Source organism: Zonotrichia leucophrys, chromosome 4 (genome assembly GCF_028769735.1).
Source record: "Zonotrichia leucophrys gambelii isolate GWCS_2022_RI chromosome 4, RI_Zleu_2.0, whole genome shotgun sequence".
In the NCBI taxonomy this organism is placed as follows: Eukaryota; Metazoa; Chordata; class Aves; order Passeriformes; family Passerellidae; genus Zonotrichia; species Zonotrichia leucophrys.
The window spans coordinates 52,812,683-52,835,167 of NC_088173.1; the positions used below are offsets into that span (position 1 = coordinate 52,812,683).

A 22,485-nucleotide genomic window follows, 5' to 3' on the forward strand; every position below is an offset into this window, starting at 1 on the left:
GGAAGGCCTTCACATGACCACTGAAATCCACAAAACTACTACTCAGATTATGGGAGCCTTCAGTTCTACAAACCAGTTAGTTCTTAGTACAATATGTATGTAAGTTTTTTTGAATTAGAAGATAAAGCTAGTTCCCATAAGTACTGCAGTAGATGAATTTGACAGAAAATGAGGAGTGGTGTCTGGGGAACTGGGTCAAACCAATTCTCAAGCCCATCTAACATGCTTGTACAGATGCATTTACTTGATGTCAAAAAATGTAATAAAACTAAGTCAGGCAAAGGAAGCCACAATTCATATTGTGTGGTTTTTCTGCTGTAACACTTTATTAAATATTTTTCATTGCATGTATGCATTAATCATTTTCCAATATCCATCAAGGCAGAAAGATATAGTGAAGAAAATTATAGTTTAAAAAAAAGAGACCGTTGGGTTTTGGTTTTAGTTCACAGACCGATCCTTAACAAGTACAAGACTGTATCTTAAAGGCAATGAAATGTAATTCACTGTCATATAAACTGGTAATTTAGTCTGGGATGAGGAGCTCAACCTTACAGCACACAGATGATGAGTCATTGAATGCAGCCTGCATCCTCCTACAAAGCGAGTGCAGTATTTCCTTAGGTACTTCTGCAGTAGTTCGGCTGCATTTTCCAAAAATGCTTATGAACTCTTGTAACACCGATCAGGAGCTAAATTTATTCTCCTTACATTTAGCTCTGTTGCAAAGGTTCGTGCCTTTTGGTAGAAGAAGAGAGACATTTCCCTATCCACGAGGAAGTTATGGTAGATCACAGCAAGTCTGGTGTAAATCTTCAGTTGAGCTTTTTTATTGCCCAGGTCCATGGCAGCAGCGAGTGCCAAGTGGTAATACCCAGCTGCATCAAATGGGTCCTGAAATAAGAGGCTCAAAGATAGTATAACCAGTGCAAGAGGACTGCAGAGCTCAGGTATGTAAGCATCTAATAAAAATAGTATAGATTCTGAGCTTTTGAGGTTTTCCCAATTTACTGTTTACATTCCAAACACACAAAACCAGAAAATGGCAAAACCTGATTCTATGAAATATTACTCATTATAAAAAGTTGCTACACAAGTTATTAAAATTTCTTACCTTTAGGTCGTAGAATATAATATCTCCTAAGATTGAGTACACCTTGACATAATAGAGTGTTTCCTCCTCAAACTCCAGAGGAGAGGAACAGAGGGACAAGGCCTTTAAATAGAAGTGTTCAGCCAGTTCACAGTGACCCAAATGGTGATGGATGGCCGCCAGGCGATGGTAAGCTATTCTTTCATTTAGCTGATTTCCTAATGACATAATGTAGAAGTCAGGACATAAACAAAGAGACAGACTACTCAAATCTATGCTACTTTTTAAAAAGTCTATGTTGAATTTGCTGAACTGTTATTGAAAAAAAAACCCCAACACATTTGCTTAAGAGATGCATGGTCAAAACCTGGCCTTCAAGAAAAATTCTATGAAATTTTTGAATTTTCTCCCATTGGATTTGACAGTGCCTGGGATTTTAAGAAATATATACATTAAAGATGAATGTAATTATTATAATATATATATACACATATACACACTGTGCATACTTACAAAGAATACAAAGGAATTATTATGAAAGAAAACGTTAAGGGGAATAAAGACTCCCTTGACCATTCCAATATATATTTTACATGAAAATTTATGACAAAAAGATCACTTTCAGACTTATCAAAATGGCCTGTCTGCGCTTGTACAGAGGGTTAAGAAGGTTCTTAATCAGCTGAACAGCTACCAAACTTGAACAGTCATTTTGAAACAAGACCTATAACTTCTGATTTTTCCATCTTATGTTGTTCACATTCAGAGCTTTGGGCAAATCTGAAAGTACTTTCAAAAGCCCCTTAGGACTATTTTATTAATGAGTATTGTATCTTAGCTCTTAGAAGAACACTCAGTTTGGACATAAAATTCCAGGTTTGATTCTGTAGTCTACCAAAGGTTTTCCATTTGATCCTAAGTCAGAAGAGTAAGAAATAAATTGCTCATTCTTGAATAGAAGCAAAAAATAGTAATTATAGTAGTGTTATGAAATCCTGGCAAGAAATTACTGAATGCAAAGGAAGAAAACTAAATTTAGAGTTCTGTTGTATTTTTAGAGGTATCACTCATACTCAGCTACAATGGAAATTGTTCTTACCTAATTTTACACTGAGGACAAGAGCTAATCTTGCATATTCCAGACTTTCTTCATAAGCCTTCAGATTCATCAGCAATTCCACCAATTTATTGCATAACCTGAGTTCAGTGGTTTTGTTGCCAGTCTGAAGGGCAAGTGGAAGAGCCCTGTCCTGAAACACACAACATCAGCTTAGGTATGGCTGAACCCCAAGATGTGCACTGACAGCTCTCATTTATATTAAATCAAGTAATTTCTGTTTTCATCTTGCTCTTTGCTTAGAACAGTTCCTGCAACCAGAAGTGGATTTGAAACAGGTGATATCTGCTAACACCATGACAAGTACTCACTGGAACAGTTTGCTGAGAGGTTCATCTTTTGGTTCAGCATTTATAGAATACCTGCTATGGTGGGAGGTACATAACTATCAATGCAGCAGAAAAACTGCACAAACCCTGTAGAAAGTCACTGCTTTCTCCTTTTCCCAAGTACCATTGAAAAATATGTCTCCAGCAGCTTCAAACAATTCCATTCCTAAATTTGGATCTCCCGTGCAAAGAGCAGCATCCTGAGCAACCTGAAAAGTAAAAAAGGAATGGGGAAGGAAAGAAAAAAATTAAATCTTGTTTATTCCATGGTTAAAAAAATCATAAGTATTAGCAATTTTAAAAATATATTTTTATTTTCTCTCCTATTATAGTGATGAGAAAGGCTATATTTGATGTAAACATGCCCCTTTTTGGTACCCTGTCTTTGAACAAGCCAATGGCAGGTGCTAAAGAAGAAACAAAAACCTGGTTACATTTTCTGGCAATAGTATCCTGCTATCTTTGTCAGCGCATTACATTCTAAGAACAGCAGTGTATTTGATAGCTGTCACGTAGTAAATTTGAATTAGATCAAACATATCATAGAAATAAATTCAAATTGCAAATTAGATATTGCTAACGGCGGATTTAAAGGCCTGTAAGCTGATTTCTGTAAATAAATGCAGGTCCACTACTCTGTTCTCATAGATAAATACATCTTGTTAGCAAAAAGGAATTAATGACAGAGCATGCAAAGCAAGAATACCAGGATCCTCAGTTATTGACAGAGAAAATAAAAATGAAAAATGTGCCTTTTACAAAAGGCAAGGTTAAGAATCCTGCTCTGGCTTTGTCTTCTTTAGTTTTCAAATTGCATTCAGTTAATAAAAGTCCTTCTTTCTACTTGAGCACAGAGGTGTGCAGCACACACGCCTCTGCTCTCACACGTGAAAAGACAACAGCAGCTCCAGCTGGCCCTGTGTCATACTAGGAATGGCCACAGCAGGAAAAATTCAGATGCTGTGGAATGCTTCCTAAAGAAGCTCCTCTGTTTTCCTGGGAATCTGGCCCACAAGCCAGCATGCTAAGGTGATTATTCTCTGTTACCCACCAGCAGGTAGCATGCCTGTGTCATGTAATTGCACGAAGGAACACTCAGAATCAACAGGAACTACGAAATGTCACTGCCCAAAATCCTTCCAGAATCAAGATTAGCAGAGGAAAATGCTGAGACTTTCCCCTTCTCCTGCTGAGCATTACATGAATGGTGGCACTAAATAATCAGAACATCAATTGGCAAAATGTATGGAATTTTTGTATCTAATTACTTACTCTTACCATGCCACCTGCACAACACTGATACCACATGCATGCCTGTAAGTGTGGACAATGTACCTGAATATAAAGATCCACAAGCTCATTCTGCCTCAGAACATAATATATCTTTCCTGCCCGGAGCCAAGCATATGCCTCCTTCTCTTTTTTCTGGAGATCTATAAATATTCCAAGGCTTCTTTTGGTATATTCCAGAGCTGACCTGTAGGCCCTGAAACAAGGAAAAGTGCTAATCACAAAAGGTTCTTCAGAATTGCAAACAGTTTTCTTCATAGCAAGAAATGTTGCTGTAAGACATTCTGTTCCCCTATTTAGGGCACAATTATAATTTCTCAGCTATATAACACTAGAAACTAAAGACACATTTTTTTCCCTCTTTTGTTCCATCTACAATTCCTGTTAGATTGTTATTATATTGTTATATATATATATAACAATATATATTATTATATTATGTTATTCATACATTTTTTCTATTATATCTTATATTATTTCAAGATGGTTTATATGTATCCTTGCTCTACCTCAAACTTGTGAGAAGAAGAAAAATCTTTGGTCATCTTTAACTCTATCATTTATAGATTTTTACTAAAAATGTCAAAGAAATCACATCTATTTTTTTTTATAATCTATATATCTGACTTAAGTGTAACTGAGACTAATCAGCAATTGTTGAAAAAAACCCAAGAAACTGGAAAGAGTGGTAGGGCAGAGGAGAATAGGACATGTTATGATCTGTTCTAGAAGCACTCAAATTACCAGATTTATTGATGTTGTGGTGCTTTATACCTGACATAGAAAACCCAGAAATCTTAAAGCTTTCTCCATCTTGTGTTAGACTCCCATCACCTTGACCCAATGCATTTTCTTCTGAGCACAAGACACAAACGTATTAAAATGGAACATGAGCTGCGCAGCTGTGGTGTTGGAAGAGCTGAGTTTCCTCGTTACTCAGGGCAGCTAACACAAGGAATACTGGGGTACTGTGGTCTAACACCATATTGAGTTGTGCTGTTATCTGGTGGCATGCTAAGGTTATACAGTCTACATCTGGGAGCCAGGCTCCTGGGATATACAAATTACATCTACTACGAGCACACAGAGCAGCAGCTTCTCCAGCTAGGGAAGACTTTCTGCAAATTCCAGGCAGCTTGAAATCTTAACCAACTCCTTTGTCTTCAGTGTCTCCAAAGGATGGTCACCAATAATACCATTGAAGAGCCCTAACAAAGCAAAATAAATTGGGTGACCTACTAAGCATGTTAGATGCTCAGACTACAGGCACTTAAAAATACAACAGGCATCTGTTCTCTTTCCATGACTGAGAAATTTTTTTGTATCCTTACTGAGGCAAGCTTGAAAATATCTGAATCAAAAGTAACTCCTTGAAATACAGCAAGAAAAAAAACAATCAGACAAAGGAGCCTTAAAATACACTCTAAATATTATTAGAGAAAACTGTTTCATCAGCACTTGCTACTATAATTTAAGTTGTGCAGTTTGTTATTCAATAGATCAGAGCAAAAATTTGGTATTTGGAAAATAAAAGCAGTATGGAAATTGCAGAAGAGCACAACTATGCAGGTTTCCACTTTGGTTTGTACTTAGGTAAGTTTTGAAAAAAGCCCTTCCTCGAAGAGGAGCACTTACATAGAGGCAATTTAATGCCTGACCTGTTTGGAATATGTCCTTTGGTGCCTTAAAAAAAAGTCTTGCAAAAATCCTTAAAAACAAATCACCTGATATAGCAATCATCAAGAGCTGCATAACATAATAGGTTTAAAATGTATTTACAAAGATTTTAAAAATAAATTGGTTTCTGAAGTAGTGCTAATCCTTTCAGAACATCTTGTCTCCCTTGAGAGATTACAGTTACTTAAAAAGAAACAAGAAAATTCTCCATTAGCACTGGACTTTTGAATTCTGATAAAGTGTATTACCAAAGCAGACAGAGGGGGAAAAAATCGGTCATATTCAGCTTTTGCAGAAAAATTGAGATCCTTTGCAGGATGAAAAAGTTAAAATCAGAATGAAAGAAATGTCATTCAGCATGTCTTACCTTTCTGTTCCTAAAGACAAATAGAGCTGACTAATAGTTTCTAAAATTTGTCCCTCCAGAACTTTGTTGGACATCTTTCTGGCTAAAGATAGTTGATATTCATTGTAGATGACACACTGAGTCTCATTGGGAGCAACTGTACTGTAGAAATGACACAGCAGTTTAATTGCTTGCAGCTGACCTAGGAGAATAGATTGGAAAAACAAAAATGAATCTCTGTTTTAAAATGAAAGTGAATTAATTTTAAAATTATTTATTTTCACTGTTTCACAAATTACAGCACAGATCATGAAAGATATAGGAATCTAATGATTTCTAGAATCATCCCACTGCCATTTAATTCACCCCCAAAGTTCACAAATGCTAGAGGTTACTTCAACCTTTGTTTCCAAAATAAAATAGTAATAGAGTCACCTTTACCTGCATTAACTGACTCAGTTACGGCAGGAAAAATAACAAAGTAATATATTAATCTTCTAAATACAGATATAACACATATGTATAACTAACATTCCCAAAGAGAGTACATTTTGCGACTTCTAAGAGACATACTTACTCTCCAGATGACTTGTCTCCATTGCAACTAAAAAAGCCCATTCATAGTAAAACCTTCCTTTCTCTCTTTCAGTTCCACCAACATAATAACGTCCCAGCTGAAGGAGGACTTGGATAAAATCTTGACCACAGTCCATAATTGGAAGCTTGGAGAATAGCTTAACTGCCCTTATAAAATAATGTTCTGCCAGCTTCCTGGCTGCTGCATGCAGGCAGAGTGCCCCAAAGTTGGCCAGGGCTATGGCTTGGTTATGGGTCACCTCAGTCTCTTCCGAAAGACGCAGTGCTTTGTAGTAGCTCTCAGCAGCTCCTTTTGTGTTGTTTGTCCTTTTCAAAGCAATGGCAAGCATGTTGTAAGCAATGCCAAGCTGGTGAGGACTGCTCCATGCAGAGCCTACAACAGCATTTAAAATGGCTAAAGCCACTTCATACTGCTTGTAAAGAATGTATAGCCAAGCAAGTGAAACCAAATAGTTGATAGTTTCCTCTGGCCTAGCAGAAGCAGAGTCCAGTGCTTTCATCATGTAAGCAATGGCTTTTCCATACTGTTTGTGGTGGCTGTACAGCTTCGCTAAGCTGAGATAGATAGTGCTGCACAGTCCTTCCTCCTCATTGGTAAAGACAGAAGAAAGTGCTTGTATGAGGTAAGGTGCAATTTGAGATGGGAATATTTGTCTGAGTTTTCTCAGGCCATATAGTCTGGGAGCATTTTTGATGACTAAATCAATCCTTTTCAGGGAATCCATTAAGGTACTGGAGCTCTGGGGAGAGGTAACCTTTACACAACTAAGTACAATGTGTGGCAAACACTTTTCATGGTAGGACTCTGCCAGTTTGAAGTAACAGTGGTTGGATAAACTGTTTTGTAAACCCAGGTCATTGAGCAACAGCTGAAATCTTTCCAAGAATGGCAGTGCCTCTTGGTGTTGTTTGCGTGCACTGTAATGTTTTGCCAGCAGAAAGCATGCCCTTGCCTCTGCATGTTTATTCTGGCTCAAAATTGTCCTCTTCAGAGCATACTTCAGTATATCTGATTCCAGGTCAGCACTGCAAATGTAGTTGGGAATTCCCATGAGAAGAGATGCAGCCTTGTCAAAAATATGAGTACACTTCTCTTTGTTCTTCTGGGTCAAGTAGATGACTGTTAGATTTGTATAAAGAGCAATCACAAAGTACAAATCACTAAACTCTCCAGCTACTGCTCTCAGTGCTTCCTCAAAATACACACGACCTTGGGAAAACTTCAGCTTTTTGACACTGAGCCTGCCTAAGAGAAAGCATAGCCTGGCTAGTGCCCAGGACAGACCTGCTTTCTTTGCTGCTTCCCTTGCTAATCTAAAAAAATTAACCAGTTCTTCTTCTTCTGAAAATCCATAAAACATGCTATTTGTAAATGAATAAGAGGAATTATACAGGCTTTTGAAGTTGCTCTCATACTCTTTCCTATTTAAGAAGAGTAACAATGGCTCAAAGATGTCATATGCTTGAGAATCTTCTTGACATATGTGGAAGCAAGGCCCTTCAGGTAGAGGAAATATTTCAGTCTTCGTAGAGCCTGCAGATTCCTTCCCTTCAGCAGCTGGCTCTTCAGCTTGAGTGGCCTCCAAATTCTTGATGTTCTTCAGCAATTCTTCTATCTTGCCATTCTTGCTAGTGGATCCTGGGCTAGAAGGTGAGCGTGCAATTTCTGAAATTTAAAAATAAATTACAGATCACAACTTCTTGTATGCATGCACACAAAGGCCTTTGATAGACCAACTAAAACATTCGTCAGTGAAGATGCTGTTACAAAAACATTATGTAAACATACCATGATTTCTTAACAGAATGTCTAGAGAAAAGCCAAAGGTGTAAAAAGATAGCAAGGAGGATGGAGAAGTGTGGGAGACTGGAGAAGTGGGAATAAACACAATGTGCCACATGTAAGCAGGTTAGTGATCAGTACACTTGTCTAGCAAGGCCCTGGGCCTGATCCAACACTAATCCAACTCAGCCTTAATTCGAACTGCCTTTTGTCTGTGTACACTCAAAAATACAGTCAGTGTATATTCTCTCTTCTGCCCAAGAAATACAATTCAGACTAGCTGGTAAGCAGAAGGAAATCTAGGAAGATCCAAGGTCTGAAGTGGAGGCTGGATAAGGGCCCTAGGATCAGGGCATAGTTGGACTTAAGGTGTGAGAGAAATGGGAAACCATACATGCAGAGTAAGGGTATGCCTGTGTCCTGACAGCATGCTCAGGCAGGGCAGCCAGGGCAGGGAGTAGGATTGTGCTGTTTGAGCTGGTCAAGTCTCACTGTGCTTGGGGGTGCCTGCAAAGGTTCTGTTCTCCTGCCCTGTCCTGGCCAGCGTTTTGTGTAATAGGATTTCTTCTATCCATCAAATACCAGCCCTGATTCTCTGCTGGCACAGATTATCTTTCACAAAATTACCAATTCGTGACAACGGATTTGGCCATTGATCTAAATTCTCCTAGTGACAACATCATTGAATACCTACAAATATAATAAAGGCAGATATGCCATGAATTCTTAATCCTCCCACTGTTTTCCAGGCCAGTTAATAGGGCAGGGATTAGGGATGGAGTATACAGTCATAGTCAGTTCTTAAATTTACAGCTGCAGATCAACAGGAGCTTGTTGAAGTCACAGATTTAGAGCTCAATTCTCTTAGAATCTCATTTCTGACACTGCAGCAGAATCACAAATGTAAAAATTGTTGTTTAGGAAAATGTTTTACAATATGAGTAATGACAGTGACAGCTTAGCAACAAAATGCTAAAGGGAAATAATTCTGCATTCTCAACTAAATATCTCCTTTGGGAAATCTATTTCTGGGTCGAAGTTTTCTAAAAAAGAAAAAATCTCCTGGAATTCAAACTCAGCAGTTGCCAGGTGCCCCATAAGCAGTATTTTGCCTTGATGAACAATGTGGAGGGGCTGGGAGATGGTGAATGTGTCACATCAGTGAAAGTCAGTCATAGAATTTACAGATGAATAGCAAGTCCAAAGAAAGACACTTGCTATCACTGAAGCCCACAATGTCTTACAGAAAACCTAGTAAGAAGGGGTTAAAGCAAAATCTCAGAAAGCAAACAATGAGACAAAGAAATTAACATGTGAAGAGACATTAGGAGGACAATAGCTGGCAAAGACACCAAAAATATCAGAAGTCTCATTTTCTGTAAAAATTGTATGTGTATGAAGTATTACCACATTCATGAGCTTTCTGAAATTCAGGTTCTTCTAATTCATCTGTAAGAAAATAAAAAATCATCTTAGCTATAGTATCTTGGTCATTTTTCAATTTCAAATCTCCTAAAATAAGGCTATATTTAGTTAATAATTCTTTAAATCAGAAGAATTTGATAGATCCTGGAAATTTAGAAGAAAATAAATATTCTGACCCAAAGCTAACAGGAGCTTACCCTCCTGCTGACACAATTCACTGCTTGTGCATGGCTATCATTAAGTAGTTACCTCTGCTCAGTAAGGTGGGGAGCACATCACAGTCAGAATTGAAGCCAACCTGTCCTGCAGGAGGGTGGCATTTCTGCTGCATTAAAATACAAGCGGGCAGCAAAGATATGACCATTCTCCACAACCTGCTCATTAAATGAGGTAGCAAGGAGCCCTTAATACTTTTAGTGTGACTCCCAGGGGAATGGAGATAGAGGCGGGAGGATAAGTTATTTAGGGTTGTTTTAGTAGATGAATGTCGAACTTTTGTAGCCATTCCAATAACAGGTGGGTGAAAAAACATCATTCTTATTTTAGAAAATTTAGCTTGATTCTATAGGCATTATAACTATAGATCTAGCTTTACATTTAAACATAGTGCATCTGTAGAGCATTTAAGAATTACTATTTTGAGTAGCAGATATTTCTCAAAGAATTTAAGTTGTCATGATGCATTTTAGGAATATTTTCACTGTCTTTCATACATTTGATGCAATAGAAGTGGTACTGAGGGTAGGAAGGATATATACAAAAGCAGAGGCTCACAGACCTATTTAAGCTCTATTTAAGCTGGTGGAAAGCTACTTTACTAGCCTTTGAGAATGACCTCTCACTGACTGTTTACTTCTGGAAGTCCTTTTTATAAATGCTTTTCTGACTTTGGTGGATGAAAGCCACAGATGTTTACAGTGGTTGTAACTTAATACTCTAAATATTTAATCAGGGAAGTGCTCATAAGTAAATACTTCTCAGTAGATTGATGTAGATGGAAGAATTGAAAAGCCATTTAGTCAGATCATAAAACAAAATATCAAGTGAATATTGAAAATTATTGCTCTGGATGAGTTATGAGAATCAATTGAGCTGTTTAAGAGAAAAGTGGCAAAGATGATACTATGAGCTTGGGAAGATGCAAAAGAAGGTTGTACTTACAAATATTAGGGAGGAGATGTAGAGAAAAATGTGCAGCAGCAAAATAGCAGTATGTCCATTAACCCCTGACCTACTTTGGTACCTTAGAAGTTTGAGCTTTGGTTCCCAGGCTTTTCATTAGGGCACAGGAGGGAGATGTGCAGGCATTTTGCACATTGCCAGGGCAGGTCTGACACACCCTAGTTATTGTTCACACTCACACACACCCTGCTGATTTGCAGAATTAAACCAACGTGCCTGACTCCAACCTACACTGCAGCTCCTTTCAACTTGGAGCCTACAGTTCTGTCTCTCAGGATGGCATTAATGGAGATAAAACTTCCTGAGGTATTGGGCAAGCAAATGCATCACCAACAGCCTGTGATGGAATAAGAAACCACTGCATCTCAGTTCAGCAAGACTATTACTGTTGCCTCAGGTTTTAGCTTTTCTGTTTTTCAGATTCTGTACTGCTTTAGTGTGTGGGTCTGGGCTTCCCCTATATTAGGGGATAGTAAGCTCTCTTCAGAGAGTAGTGAGGCAAAACAATTCCTTCTCTAGTTGGGGGCCAAGGACAGCCCATCCAGATCTCAGGCCCAAGAGCATAAACAACGGTGGAGTGAAGAGAGAAGACAAGAAGGATGGGACTTCGTGGGCTGGAGCTTTAATTGGACAATTAACTCCAATATGCTAATGGACCAAAACTTATAAAAGTGTGAGACCCCATGACTGGTCACCCATTTTGTGACTATTTTGAGTTCACCTGGTGTGTAACCCTGGCTGGGCTCTTGTGCTGCCCAAGGTGAAACTACTGAGGCCTCCTAATAGACATGTACTTTATTCTTTAGCTCCACCTACTCTCTGTTCTAGGTTGGCCTTCTCAGGGCATCATTACATCACCCTGCCTTGCAGTAAGTGTATAAAGGTGAAACCCCAGTTACCCCAATTGCCTATGCACGGCACAGAGAAATAACAGCTGTATCAGAGATTATGTTACTATGACTATGATTTTGCTACTTTTCTATACCTTTGAAAATTAAATCAAGCATGAAGAGGTGTGTGTTTGCATGAGCTGTCAATAATTATTAGGCCGTGCTACCTTTCCCAAGACAAAAAGCCAGCAGTGTTTGGGTGAACATACTGCTTTATACAATGCAGCCATGTGAAATTATAATTTGTAGTTTAGTCAAGTAAAAGCTTGGAGATCTGTGCAGCACAATAAGAGAGTTTTTAAAAGCCTGTTGTTTAAATTCATTCAGGGAAAAGAAAAAAAAATACAAAATATTTACAAATCCTTTGCTGGAAAAAGCCTTGAAACAGCAGAAAAATAGCAAAGATTATATAAAGGATTTTTACATGCCATATCAAAGATCCAATTGATAATGAAGCTATTTCAAAATAAGTGTAAATGCTGGGATATCATTGAAGAAATAATTTTATAACAGAGGTACAGGAACTACACCTTGTGAACTACACAATGTATCTTGTGCAGTAAAAAGTAAAACTCACACTTACCTATTCTGTACACAGAGCAAACATCTGTGATGGAGGTTTGTTTCAACAAGTGTACTACTTCTTCCAAATTTTTTTCTTTTGAAAAAAAGGATAGCTCTTCAGCTTCAAGAAAATCCAGATGTTGCGGTCTAGCAAAGAAAGGAGTGACTTAGAAGGTGCCTGAAAGCAGATTTGGCTTAAGGATTTCTCTGCATCAGTCACATATGAACTTGTTAGAGAAACTAATACAATCTTTACATTATTGGTTGTGCTGTGCTCAAAATTAGTTTCTGTCAATGTATAAAATATGCATATAAACTGATAGTAACTATGCTAACAACAAACAGTTTCTGCCATATCAGACTAAGCTTTGTGTCAATGTCATTGGATAGCATTTTATGAGGGTATTTATTAGTGGCATGAGTTTTGAAGGACTTTATGGTATTGATTTTGTAATATAAGCTTTAAGTTACATATGAAATGGACCTCCAAGCAGCATTTAAGAACTCCTTGTTTCAGTGTGCAAACAGTTCAGGCATATTAATAAGAGCAGCCTATTTACATGGTGCCAATGCATGATGAAATACACCCTTTTTAGACACCAGTCTGCATTATTATCAACTGTTTGCAAAGGTCCCATTAGAAGCAAGTTAAGACATATAACTAAGGGTACTGGGGAAAAAAACAGAACTTGGATGCTTTAACATAAATCTTGAGAGACCAGCAAGAGAATACTTTGTGAGGGTAAAGCTGCTTGGATCTTGTGAGCCAAAGAGTAGAAACTGAACCTATGTAAGTACAGCAACCTCTTTTCCCGAGAAGAAACTCAGATACAGACTGATAATATTTTGCAATATTTAAGTAGACTTGATATTCCAATTCCTTTGCAGTTTTGACTGATACATGCTATGACAATTCACATACAAGCAACAACACAAAAACCCCAAAACCAACCCAAAAAAACCCCAAAACAAAAAAAAAAACCCAAAACAAAAAAAAAAACCAAACCAACCACCAAAAAAAACCCGAAATAAACAGAACCACACCCTGAATTTCATATTCAGCATTTCAAAACTGAGAGTAGGAAACTAGGTTATTTTTGTTTATGAGAGGTAAATATGTATTACTCACTTATTTCTTGGTAAGTCCAGTTTAACATGACCTGTCTTTACAAAACCTATTTGGTCAGTACACACATGTCTTCCAAGAAACCACTCCATGCATTCAATGAAGTAGCCAAGGATCTCAATTTTGTCCCCTTCCTGGAAACTCAGCTCTTCTGACACAATACTTTCATAATTCATCACAGCTAGACCGGATCCCATTGCTGGAGATAAAGGAGATAAATATTTGCAGATAAAGTCATTTAACAATAGAAATACACTTAATAGAACAGCAGCTCAGCAGAATATATTTAACAAAAGACATTCCTGGAAGGTATGAGTTGAATATCTGCTGTGACAAGACTTAAAGCATCCAAACCTCATTGGTTTGATAATTAGATCTGTAAATAGCATAAAAATCCTCATTTCCCATTAGAAAGCAAAGCCTAAAATAGTCTCACAATTCTAACATAATTCATAATGGACCAAAAGAAATGTTTTAAGTCCTTACTTTCCCTCTTATAAAGGGCTCTGAACTTGGGCCAGAGTAAAGCACTTGAACCAATTTTGAACCAATCAAAATAATTCTTATGGGATAAAGGTGGGTCTATACCACTCAGTGCAGTATTAAAACTGAAATCATGGAAGAAAATAAGCCATATTTGCTCTTTAACCTCACACCATCTGTATAAGTTTTATTTCTCTGGCAGTATGAAAAAAAGCAGCACACATATCAAAGATCCACAATTCCATTGGTGTACTTTCTGAGGCATCCTCAACTCAGTCACTCTGTACTACCTTGTAGCATTTAGGAGGAAAAAGGAGAAAGACAAGACTTTAGAGTTTGACTCTTTGGAGTTTAATCTTAGACAAATATATAGTCTCACTAATTTTACTGCAAACTAATTTTGAAAGCTGTGTGCCCACTCTAATAAAATGGACAAAAAGTTATTGAACTTTTTAGAGTTTGTTCTAGCAGAAGCATAGAGTAAATTTGGGGTTATTCTAATGTTGATGTTTGAATGAAGTTTCTTACCAACTTTTTTGATTGATTTAGATTCATTTTTATATGAAAAATCAATGGAATTAGAATACCCTTTAAGAAACCACCTGAAAGCAGAAAAAGAAATTGAAGTTAGTGTATGGAACACTTTACTTTATGTTGTGACAGATGAAAACTGTAATGTGTCCCTCCCACAATTAGCTTTCAATTTCAGCACTGCCCATACACTTCAGACACATTTGTGGTTTCATTAATATTAGTAGTAAAAGTACTTCTACTTCAGGAAAACAAACCAAACTGAGAAAGTCTTGCTATTTTTCCCTGCCCCAGGTAGAGGCATCCCTAGGCAGACATGCAGATGTGAATTACATGAATATGGAATAGGTAGGTAGAGTCAGGTACCTACTGATGGAAAGGCTCCAATGGCTCCAGGGAGGCATTAGACCACATGGGCATGTCACTATCCACAGATCCAGCTGTCACATCTTCAGTAAAAGCCCCAGTCTCAAAAGAAGTTGATTCTTTGTCTGTAACCATCATCTTTCTTATCGTATTATCAGGATATAAAACAAAAAAAGATCCTAAAATAAAAGCAGTTGAGCAGATGTCATTTTATGTAATATATTAGTGTCATATAAGCCCTAAAACTGGCTTCAAGAGCATCAGTAATGATAGTTTAGAAACTGAAAATCTGATCTTTGTCAAGAATTTTCTTGCTGATTGTCAGATATTCATACATTTCTGTCTAGTGTGTCTTTCCGTAGGGGAAAAAAAGTAGAGATGATGTCTTAATGAAGCACAGAGCCCTCTGCTACAATTCTGCATATTCCTATTGCAGAAATAAATCACCACCTATCCTGACATCCTGTGTCTAGCAGTACCAGCAGGTGATGCTATTTAGGGGAAGCACTGGTAACTGTTTATAATCATTCTCCTGCACATCCTCCAGAGCCTAAAATAATATTAAGCAAGTTGGAATGTACATCACTCCCTAATCCTTTTGTATCCATTTATGCACCAGCTGCACATGAATTTCTTCAATCCCTTCATGATCTTACTGAACCTAATCTGTGTTTGCTCCTTTCTTTTCTCTTTACAATGTACATTTGGAGTGAGTAAATTTAAACTTCACCTCCATTAAGTACTTGAATAGGTCTTAATGTCTGATTTGGGGATTTTAAATAAAGATTCTTCCCTGAACCTAGCCTTAGCATGTATAGTCTTTCTTACCTTCCTGTACTAGCAGACTTCTATACATCAAATTTAATGATTTTTCGTTTATACAGACTTCAATGCCTGTATCTTCTTCCTCTTGGGAATATAGCCAGAAAGACTGGTCTAGAAATAAATTCTCCATGCAATGATTTATAAAACCTAGGAAAAAGAAAATCCAATTTGTTTTGTTTGCCATTTTAGAGTACTACACAAAAATACAAACTTTCAGAGAGTTAGAGACTACTCTATTATTACTTAATGCACAATGTATAAATCACAAAATTGTGTTCAACAAATTCCCAAAAATTGTGTGCAATAGAACACAAATTAACCTGCTGAACTATTGTATAGTGAAACAGCTTTACCCAGGGAGTGGTAGGTTAGAAATTTCCATATTTCTTCAAAAGTTTTAAATGTCACCACTATTAAATCTTGATCACTGTGAATAGACAGGAGTCTGGCAGAAAGCTCCTAAAAATCAAAACAAATACTTTAATTACAATTATACCAGATTTAAGCACAATTTCTCACTAGATTACACTTAAGATTCAAAAAATAAGAATCCAGAATTTTATCTGTAAGAGTTATCTGTTCTTTAACATATACATGCAACATACAGGGAGCCAAATTTTAATCTGACTCTTGCTTAGCAATTGTACCAACAGTTTCAGTGAGGTTAATTTACAGAGGAAATAAAGACTACACTGGGTGGGACTGAAGGTTTGTCCAGTTCAGAAATGTCTGTGTATAGTCATATGCATAACCATATAGTCAAATATGTCTATATATGCAAGCATATAGTAGTTCTTTCCAAGAATATCCTCCACACGGAGTGGTTTACAGCACGAGAACTGCCTTTGCCAGACATGTGGGCATTAATATTAAATAGTGAAAAGGAGCTAATTTGGGGCTTTTTTAAACTAGATATTTCTCCCTTGATCAGTGTAAATTTTTAGTTTCTACTAAAACTCTCAGAGCTCTGTACACACACAAAAATGCAGCTCCTTTGATGCAACTTTGAACCTGCTTCCTCATATAGTCAGTCTTTATAAAATTTTTATTTATTAATATTTATTTCCAAGTTTACCCTCTTTTGTTTTAACCTCTTTTGGTTAAAACAAAATACACTAAAGTATAATTTTTCTTTTTTTAAAGATGCAGTAAGATATTTTTATCCTCATTTGTACTGGTCCACATTGCTAGAATAGCATTAAATTACACTTTTTACAAAGATAAGCAATGATTATTTTAAGTGGTGATGATGAATTTTAAGTTATTCCAGAAATGCTAAGAGGAACAACTACATAAACCTTCAAATAGGTGAAAGAAAACCACATTTTGATGGATTCTGGACAGAGAGGGGTAATATAGAGTCTGGTTGCACTCCAGTTTGTAGCTTAAAAGCAGGGCTTCCCGGTGATGCTGGCTATTGCCTTTCAGGGAAATACAGAGAACTAAGTGATTCAGATGCTTGTCTCATAAATTACAATCTCAGACAATAAATCAAACTTAAAGCTAACAGATATGATGCTACTGTACCCTTACTTCCATCATGTTAAAATTGAAATACACTTTGAAAAAATGGAAGGACTAATCAAGAAATTGATTCTAACTCAAGGTAGCAGCGATGAAATTGTCCCTCAAACCTTTTCTATAATCTGAGTAAGATGGAGCTGATTCACTGATTTTATGACTGTTACAGCACAATTTTAAAAATCTCTCAATTAATTCTGTATAACATCCATATTTTCAATTCACACAATCTGAACACATTAAAATATAAAAGTTCAACCTAGAATTCTTCATCAGGCGTGTCTCATCACTGCTTTGATCTTCTACATGCACCTTTCTACACCAGATGACATATTAATGAGAGCCTGAAATCTATTAATAAATTGCCAACTCATGCCAAAGTATGTCAGCCTCAGGGGCTTCATGCACTGCTGAATATCAAAACAACATTCTAACAAAACTTAACATTATCAGTCTTGTTTCCGTCAAAGCCTTTCCCAGTCTGTTTCAAATCTAGTCCATTTGTTTGCTCTTTTCCTTTGCCTCCCAATCCCATCTCCCTTCCTCTCCCTCTAAACACAACCCAGAGCAGAGAAGCAGAAGTATAGACTGCTTGCACAGCCACAAGGTCAGCAGCCTGGTTGTAGGGTGGTCACAACACATGAAAAGAAAATGGTGTAGAAACATGTGTCTGTATTAGTCAAAACCCATAACTAATTAAGATTTCATTAGTTTGGTTTGCTAGTGGAGGAGGCTGGAACCTCTGGCACAGACCAAAAAAAGACACACAAGGGTTAAATGGTATCTTTTTTTTTTTTTCAAGACAAAGGAGGAGACTAACCTTTATTGAAAGTAAACCTCACTGATTGTAGAGGACAGGTAAAAAAAAAAATTAAGAGTAATAAAATTTGGCCAACAATCATATGCTATTTAAAGTCATGACCGTTTAGCCCTAGGAAGTCCAATGCTTAGGCTATTCTCTTTCAGACTTCCTTTTTGGCTTAGCAGTGAGCTTCCCAGGAAATTAGCATGCAAAATAACTCCAGGTGTCTAGAAGCTAAAGTGATGAGTCAATCCAAGGGCAAATTAAAATAAATCAAAGCCCCATTATTTCCCTTGATGGAAATAGAAAGCAGAAAATTTTTAAAATAAACTCATTCAATTACTTATTACGGTGAGTTTATTTATTTTATATCAATTTGATGTTCCAGTCTTTTTCAATAATTCAATATTTCTAAATCCCCTAAATGTTTCTGGGCCATGGGAAACTGGTACTCAAATTCAAACACCCAGTATGTAGATGGAAATAGGACCCAAATACCTTGCAGATTATTTCAGTGGCACGGCGGGGGGAGGGGGGGGGTGTTATCTGAATAAATAAAACAATTCCCAAGCAATTGACTTACACTGAAGACAGTCATAACCTCCTTGCTGTCATTTTCCAGAAGACGGAGGTGCCCTCTGAGCTGTCTTTGGAGCCTGGGATCAGGACATCCACTCTTTCTTTTGACCATTGTTAACTTCAAGGAGATATCTGCAGGAGGATATCCTTTTTCAGTACTACAAGCTTTGTGAATTGGCTTTGGAGAACCAGAAAAAGCCTCAAAATCTTAGAATACACATTAAGACATTTTTTCATCTTCAGAGACAGGCACATGGTACAATGATCTATTGCATGTTTCTTTTACATTTTTGTTATCCTGTAGACATAGGAGCTTAGCATGAAACAATTTTGAGAGGCAACTGATATTTATGGATGGAGAAGGAAAAAAAAAAAAGGTAAAAGCAAGTAGATTGGTAATTTGTCAATTTAGACAGCTCTGGGCATTGGAAACATGCTCAGATTTCCAAATATTCCATGCATGTCAGAAATCAAAGCAAACAGATACTGCTATCACAAAAAAAACCCACTTGAACAACAACAAATACTTGAGCATTTTACAACCCTTCACGCTAATCTTAAATTCATAGCTATCTGATATGTCACCCCCTCTGCTTCAGAAGGCTTTTATAAATCAAATATTGTAAAAGCTGTTTCTTAACTAAGCTGGTTGAACAGTACCAACCAAGTTAAATGGTCCAACCAAAAGCTCACTTAGATAATTTTCCCAGCACATCTGAAAGCGGCTAGATACCTATTCCCAAGCTCTTGGCATCTGTTTTTGAGAAGCTTTTACTACAGCTAGGGGTACAGCTCCAGCCAGCTTCTCTCACATAAAGAGGATCTTTGATAAAGCTGCTTTTATTCCAAATTAATTTGTTAATTTAGCTCAATAGCAGTAAACCATAAATTTTCAGACACCCAGATGGGCACATATAAGCCAATAATACCCAGTCAGGAAGAATTCCAACTGCAAAGTATGTAAATAGGTCACACTTCCAGCAATATGGGACTGTTGTGCATACTAAAATATTCCACCTCCTCTGAGTTTCATATTCTAGTCTAATATGCTGTATCTTGCTCTGTTTTCAGAGGGCTTCCTATGCATGTCTCCAGTTTTACCATGACTTGCATAAATTACTCATTACTTTAAGGTCAAGAAGTGTGTCTCAGAAATATAAACCTGTGTTACTGAATTACAAGGCCTCTCCCTTTAAGCTGTGGTCATATAGTCAATTGTTAGTAGAAAGAACACAAACTAGAGTCTCTGAATGTTGTTCAGATCACTGCTAGAGTAGAACTACTGACCTTTTCATTTTACCTGAAAACATAAAACATGCTGGCACAAGAGAAGACTGACTTTAAAATGTATACATTCATTTTACTTAATCAAATTTGTTCTGAAGTAGATATATATAAATAATAGTAGACACACAATATAACTTTTTAGAAAAGTTAATGTTAATGAAATAATTATTACATTGAATTAAAACAACAGAAATGCAGCTAGTTCTGCCAAAAATCCCCTATAATAATGCCTCATAGAGATGAAATAGGGTCTAAAACTCCATTATAATCTCCAGTCTGCTTCTGTGAGAAGCAAAGTCTGTGAGACCCAAATTCTGTACACAGCAAGACGAGCAGGTACATAAAGCACAAATAATTTGAGTAGAAATAACCATATGCCTGGGGAAGACTGCCTGCCACTGAAGTGATTTGTCAGGTCAGGCCAGAGAGCAGGGAACAGCTCAGTGCTGGCTTTGATGGCACAAGAAGGGACATGTGCCAAGACCCTCAATGCACAGTGCCTGCCATGAGCCCTCCAGAGGTGAAGCCTACTGAACCCACTTACTGAAAAACTGCACTCAATTGACACTTCACTGAAAATATAGCATTAAAACAATAAAAAAAGATACTTGCAAAGGCCACAAACTTAAAAAGATAAGACATTTGAAGGATTGAAAGGCATATGTAAAATAAGCTATGAACTTTTTTATTTGCTACTCTTTATATTTTTTTGTAACCAGTATAATATAGTACATAAATTATTTCTGGTTTTTATAGCAGTTGCTCTGTCTTTTTGTGAGAAATTCTCAACAAATCTTATGTATAAGTTCGCCACTTCACAGCTGCCATGAAATACATTATAAAACTTACAAGAGTGCTGACTGCAAATGTTGACATAGTTGAGTTATCTCAAAAATAAAAAGTAAGCGGTGAGAAAACCATTATAATATAAAGGTATGATGGGAGAAAAAATGCCTTACCAGTTGGAAAATTCTCTGCCTGACTGGGAAGGGTCCTTGAACTGACATTCATGCATTTTTCACTTGGAGAACACTCTATTATGATAAATGAAAGGAATGGTTATGTGCCTTTTCTAAGTATAAAAAATACTCTGAAAAAAAAAAAAAACCCAACAAAATACCCCATGCTTTCAAAGCTTTTGATGCATCAGATAATTTCTAAAGACAGAATAACTATTTTCTCCCCTTCCTGCTATATAATTCCCAAACCCCACAAAAATTATCTGCAGAATATTTCTTTCCTCCTGGACTGGGGGGGGAACTTAAATCTTTATTGCATCATTTTGATGTGAAACTTCAAGATGGGGAATTCGTAGAAAGAAAGGTTCTCAGGAAGCAATTCTCATTTGGAAGAGAGCAAGGGTCAGACCTAATTTTCTCTTCCCTTACACCCATATTAAAAATGGCTCCCACTGATGCTTCAGGGGAATAAATTGTTATGCCTTGTACCAATTAATACATGGAGAAAAACAACTCTTCATCTGTTATCCATGTATGTAATACTTGTGAGGGGATACTGTAAAATCAAGTGATTTGAAGTTTCAGGAAAATATCACAAATAAGGTATGTTTTGTATTAAGAGTAATCTGCCTTTTTTTTAACCGATATTTCTTCCTCTCCTTTGGGGAATTTTATATTTTTGTGCTGATAAAACAACCATTTCCATTCTCTCAAGTCTTCGTATTTCTAAGAATAAAAGAGAAATAGATCTTCTGTTTTTTCTAGAACATTTCTGAGGCAATTTTCATGTATCCCAAGACATTATCCTATGAAGCTCTGCTTTTATAATAAACCCTGTGATATAGCAGGGCATGGTAATTTCAAAGTCTTTTTGCATCTTCCCTCAAGTGTATCTATGAATGTTACATGAACAAAGTCATGCAAATAAATAGGGATACATAAAAAGAGTTTTCCCATCTCACAAAGAAAGGAAGCACTAAAAACATGGTCTTTAAGGCCTATTATTAGCAGATACTCAAACTAGAAATTGTAATCCCCAAACGCTTTTGTTTTATAGGGTCTTGGTTGAGTGTTTGACAGAAACTTTGGGGTTGGGGTTTATTTTCTTAATATGGACTATATGATGTTTGCTTTTAACTAGAAATTTGATAATAAGCTCACCACAGAGCAGGCTGATTGTGCTTAGGAAATGTTCTAAATTTAAGTCCCCCAGAGCTTCTGGGACCAGACTTACCTGTAGTTCTGCTTTTTCTGGTTTTAGTCACAATTACAAACAGAAGGTGTCAAAACTTTGACATCATGTTATTATTTTTATAATCATTTAATAGTTGACAAGAACAATAAATTAGCATACGTTTTTGATATGTGAACTATTATCACTATTATTTTGATATTAAAAACTAACTTTTCTTGAAAGGTAGTTATCAAGACATTAACATCCATTTCTGTGACTTTTAGAAAAAAGGCAAAGGCTATCAGCCAGCATTTGACTTACTCATCAGTTTAATTTCAAATAATAGTTTGCTGTTAAATTTAAGTGAAAGGGTAAGAGCTACTCAAACTGCATTTATATGATGTTTAAAGTTTTTAAAGTACTATAATTAGATTAAAAAACTTAATATTAACTCCTGCTGGGTGGAATGTCTTGCATACTTCTTGGAAAGATAAAGAGAACCTTTATACTGCCCTGGAATGCTTGTACCTGGTCTTTGA

General features: G+C 36.7%; 1 protein-coding gene across 5 annotated transcripts in view; it reads right to left on the reverse strand.

Annotated features, from left to right (window-relative positions):
- Positions 1–311: 311 nt before the first annotated feature.
- The window catches only part of SH3TC1 (SH3 domain and tetratricopeptide repeats 1), a 31,307-nt gene continuing 9,133 nt past the window's right edge, over positions 312–22,485 (reverse strand). The window contains exons 4-19 of one of the 5 annotated variants that reach the window (XM_064712397.1): positions 20,773–20,847; positions 18,531–18,658; positions 15,945–16,083; positions 15,628–15,771; positions 14,804–14,978; positions 14,431–14,504; positions 13,423–13,618; positions 12,313–12,440; positions 9,640–9,681; positions 6,430–8,115; positions 5,874–6,054; positions 3,875–4,025; positions 2,626–2,748; positions 2,193–2,343; positions 1,115–1,311; positions 312–894 (exon numbers count right to left, since the gene is read on the reverse strand). In XM_064712397.1, the coding sequence (XP_064568467.1) occupies positions 664–894; positions 1,115–1,311; positions 2,193–2,343; positions 2,626–2,748; positions 3,875–4,025; positions 5,874–6,054; positions 6,430–8,115; positions 9,640–9,681; positions 12,313–12,440; positions 13,423–13,618; positions 14,431–14,504; positions 14,804–14,978; positions 15,628–15,771; positions 15,945–16,083; positions 18,531–18,658; positions 20,773–20,847 (3,821 nt within the window). In that variant the 3' untranslated portion in view covers positions 312–663. Of the gene's footprint in view, positions 895–1,114; positions 1,312–2,192; positions 2,344–2,521; positions 2,749–3,874; positions 4,026–4,594; positions 5,038–5,873; positions 6,055–6,429; positions 8,116–9,639; positions 9,682–12,312; positions 12,441–13,422; positions 13,619–14,430; positions 14,505–14,799; positions 14,979–15,627; positions 15,772–15,944; positions 16,084–18,530; positions 18,659–20,772; positions 20,848–22,485 lie in introns of those variants that run through there. The other 4 variants (XM_064712398.1, XR_010440142.1, XM_064712400.1 and 1 more) reach the window with 4 other exon arrangements.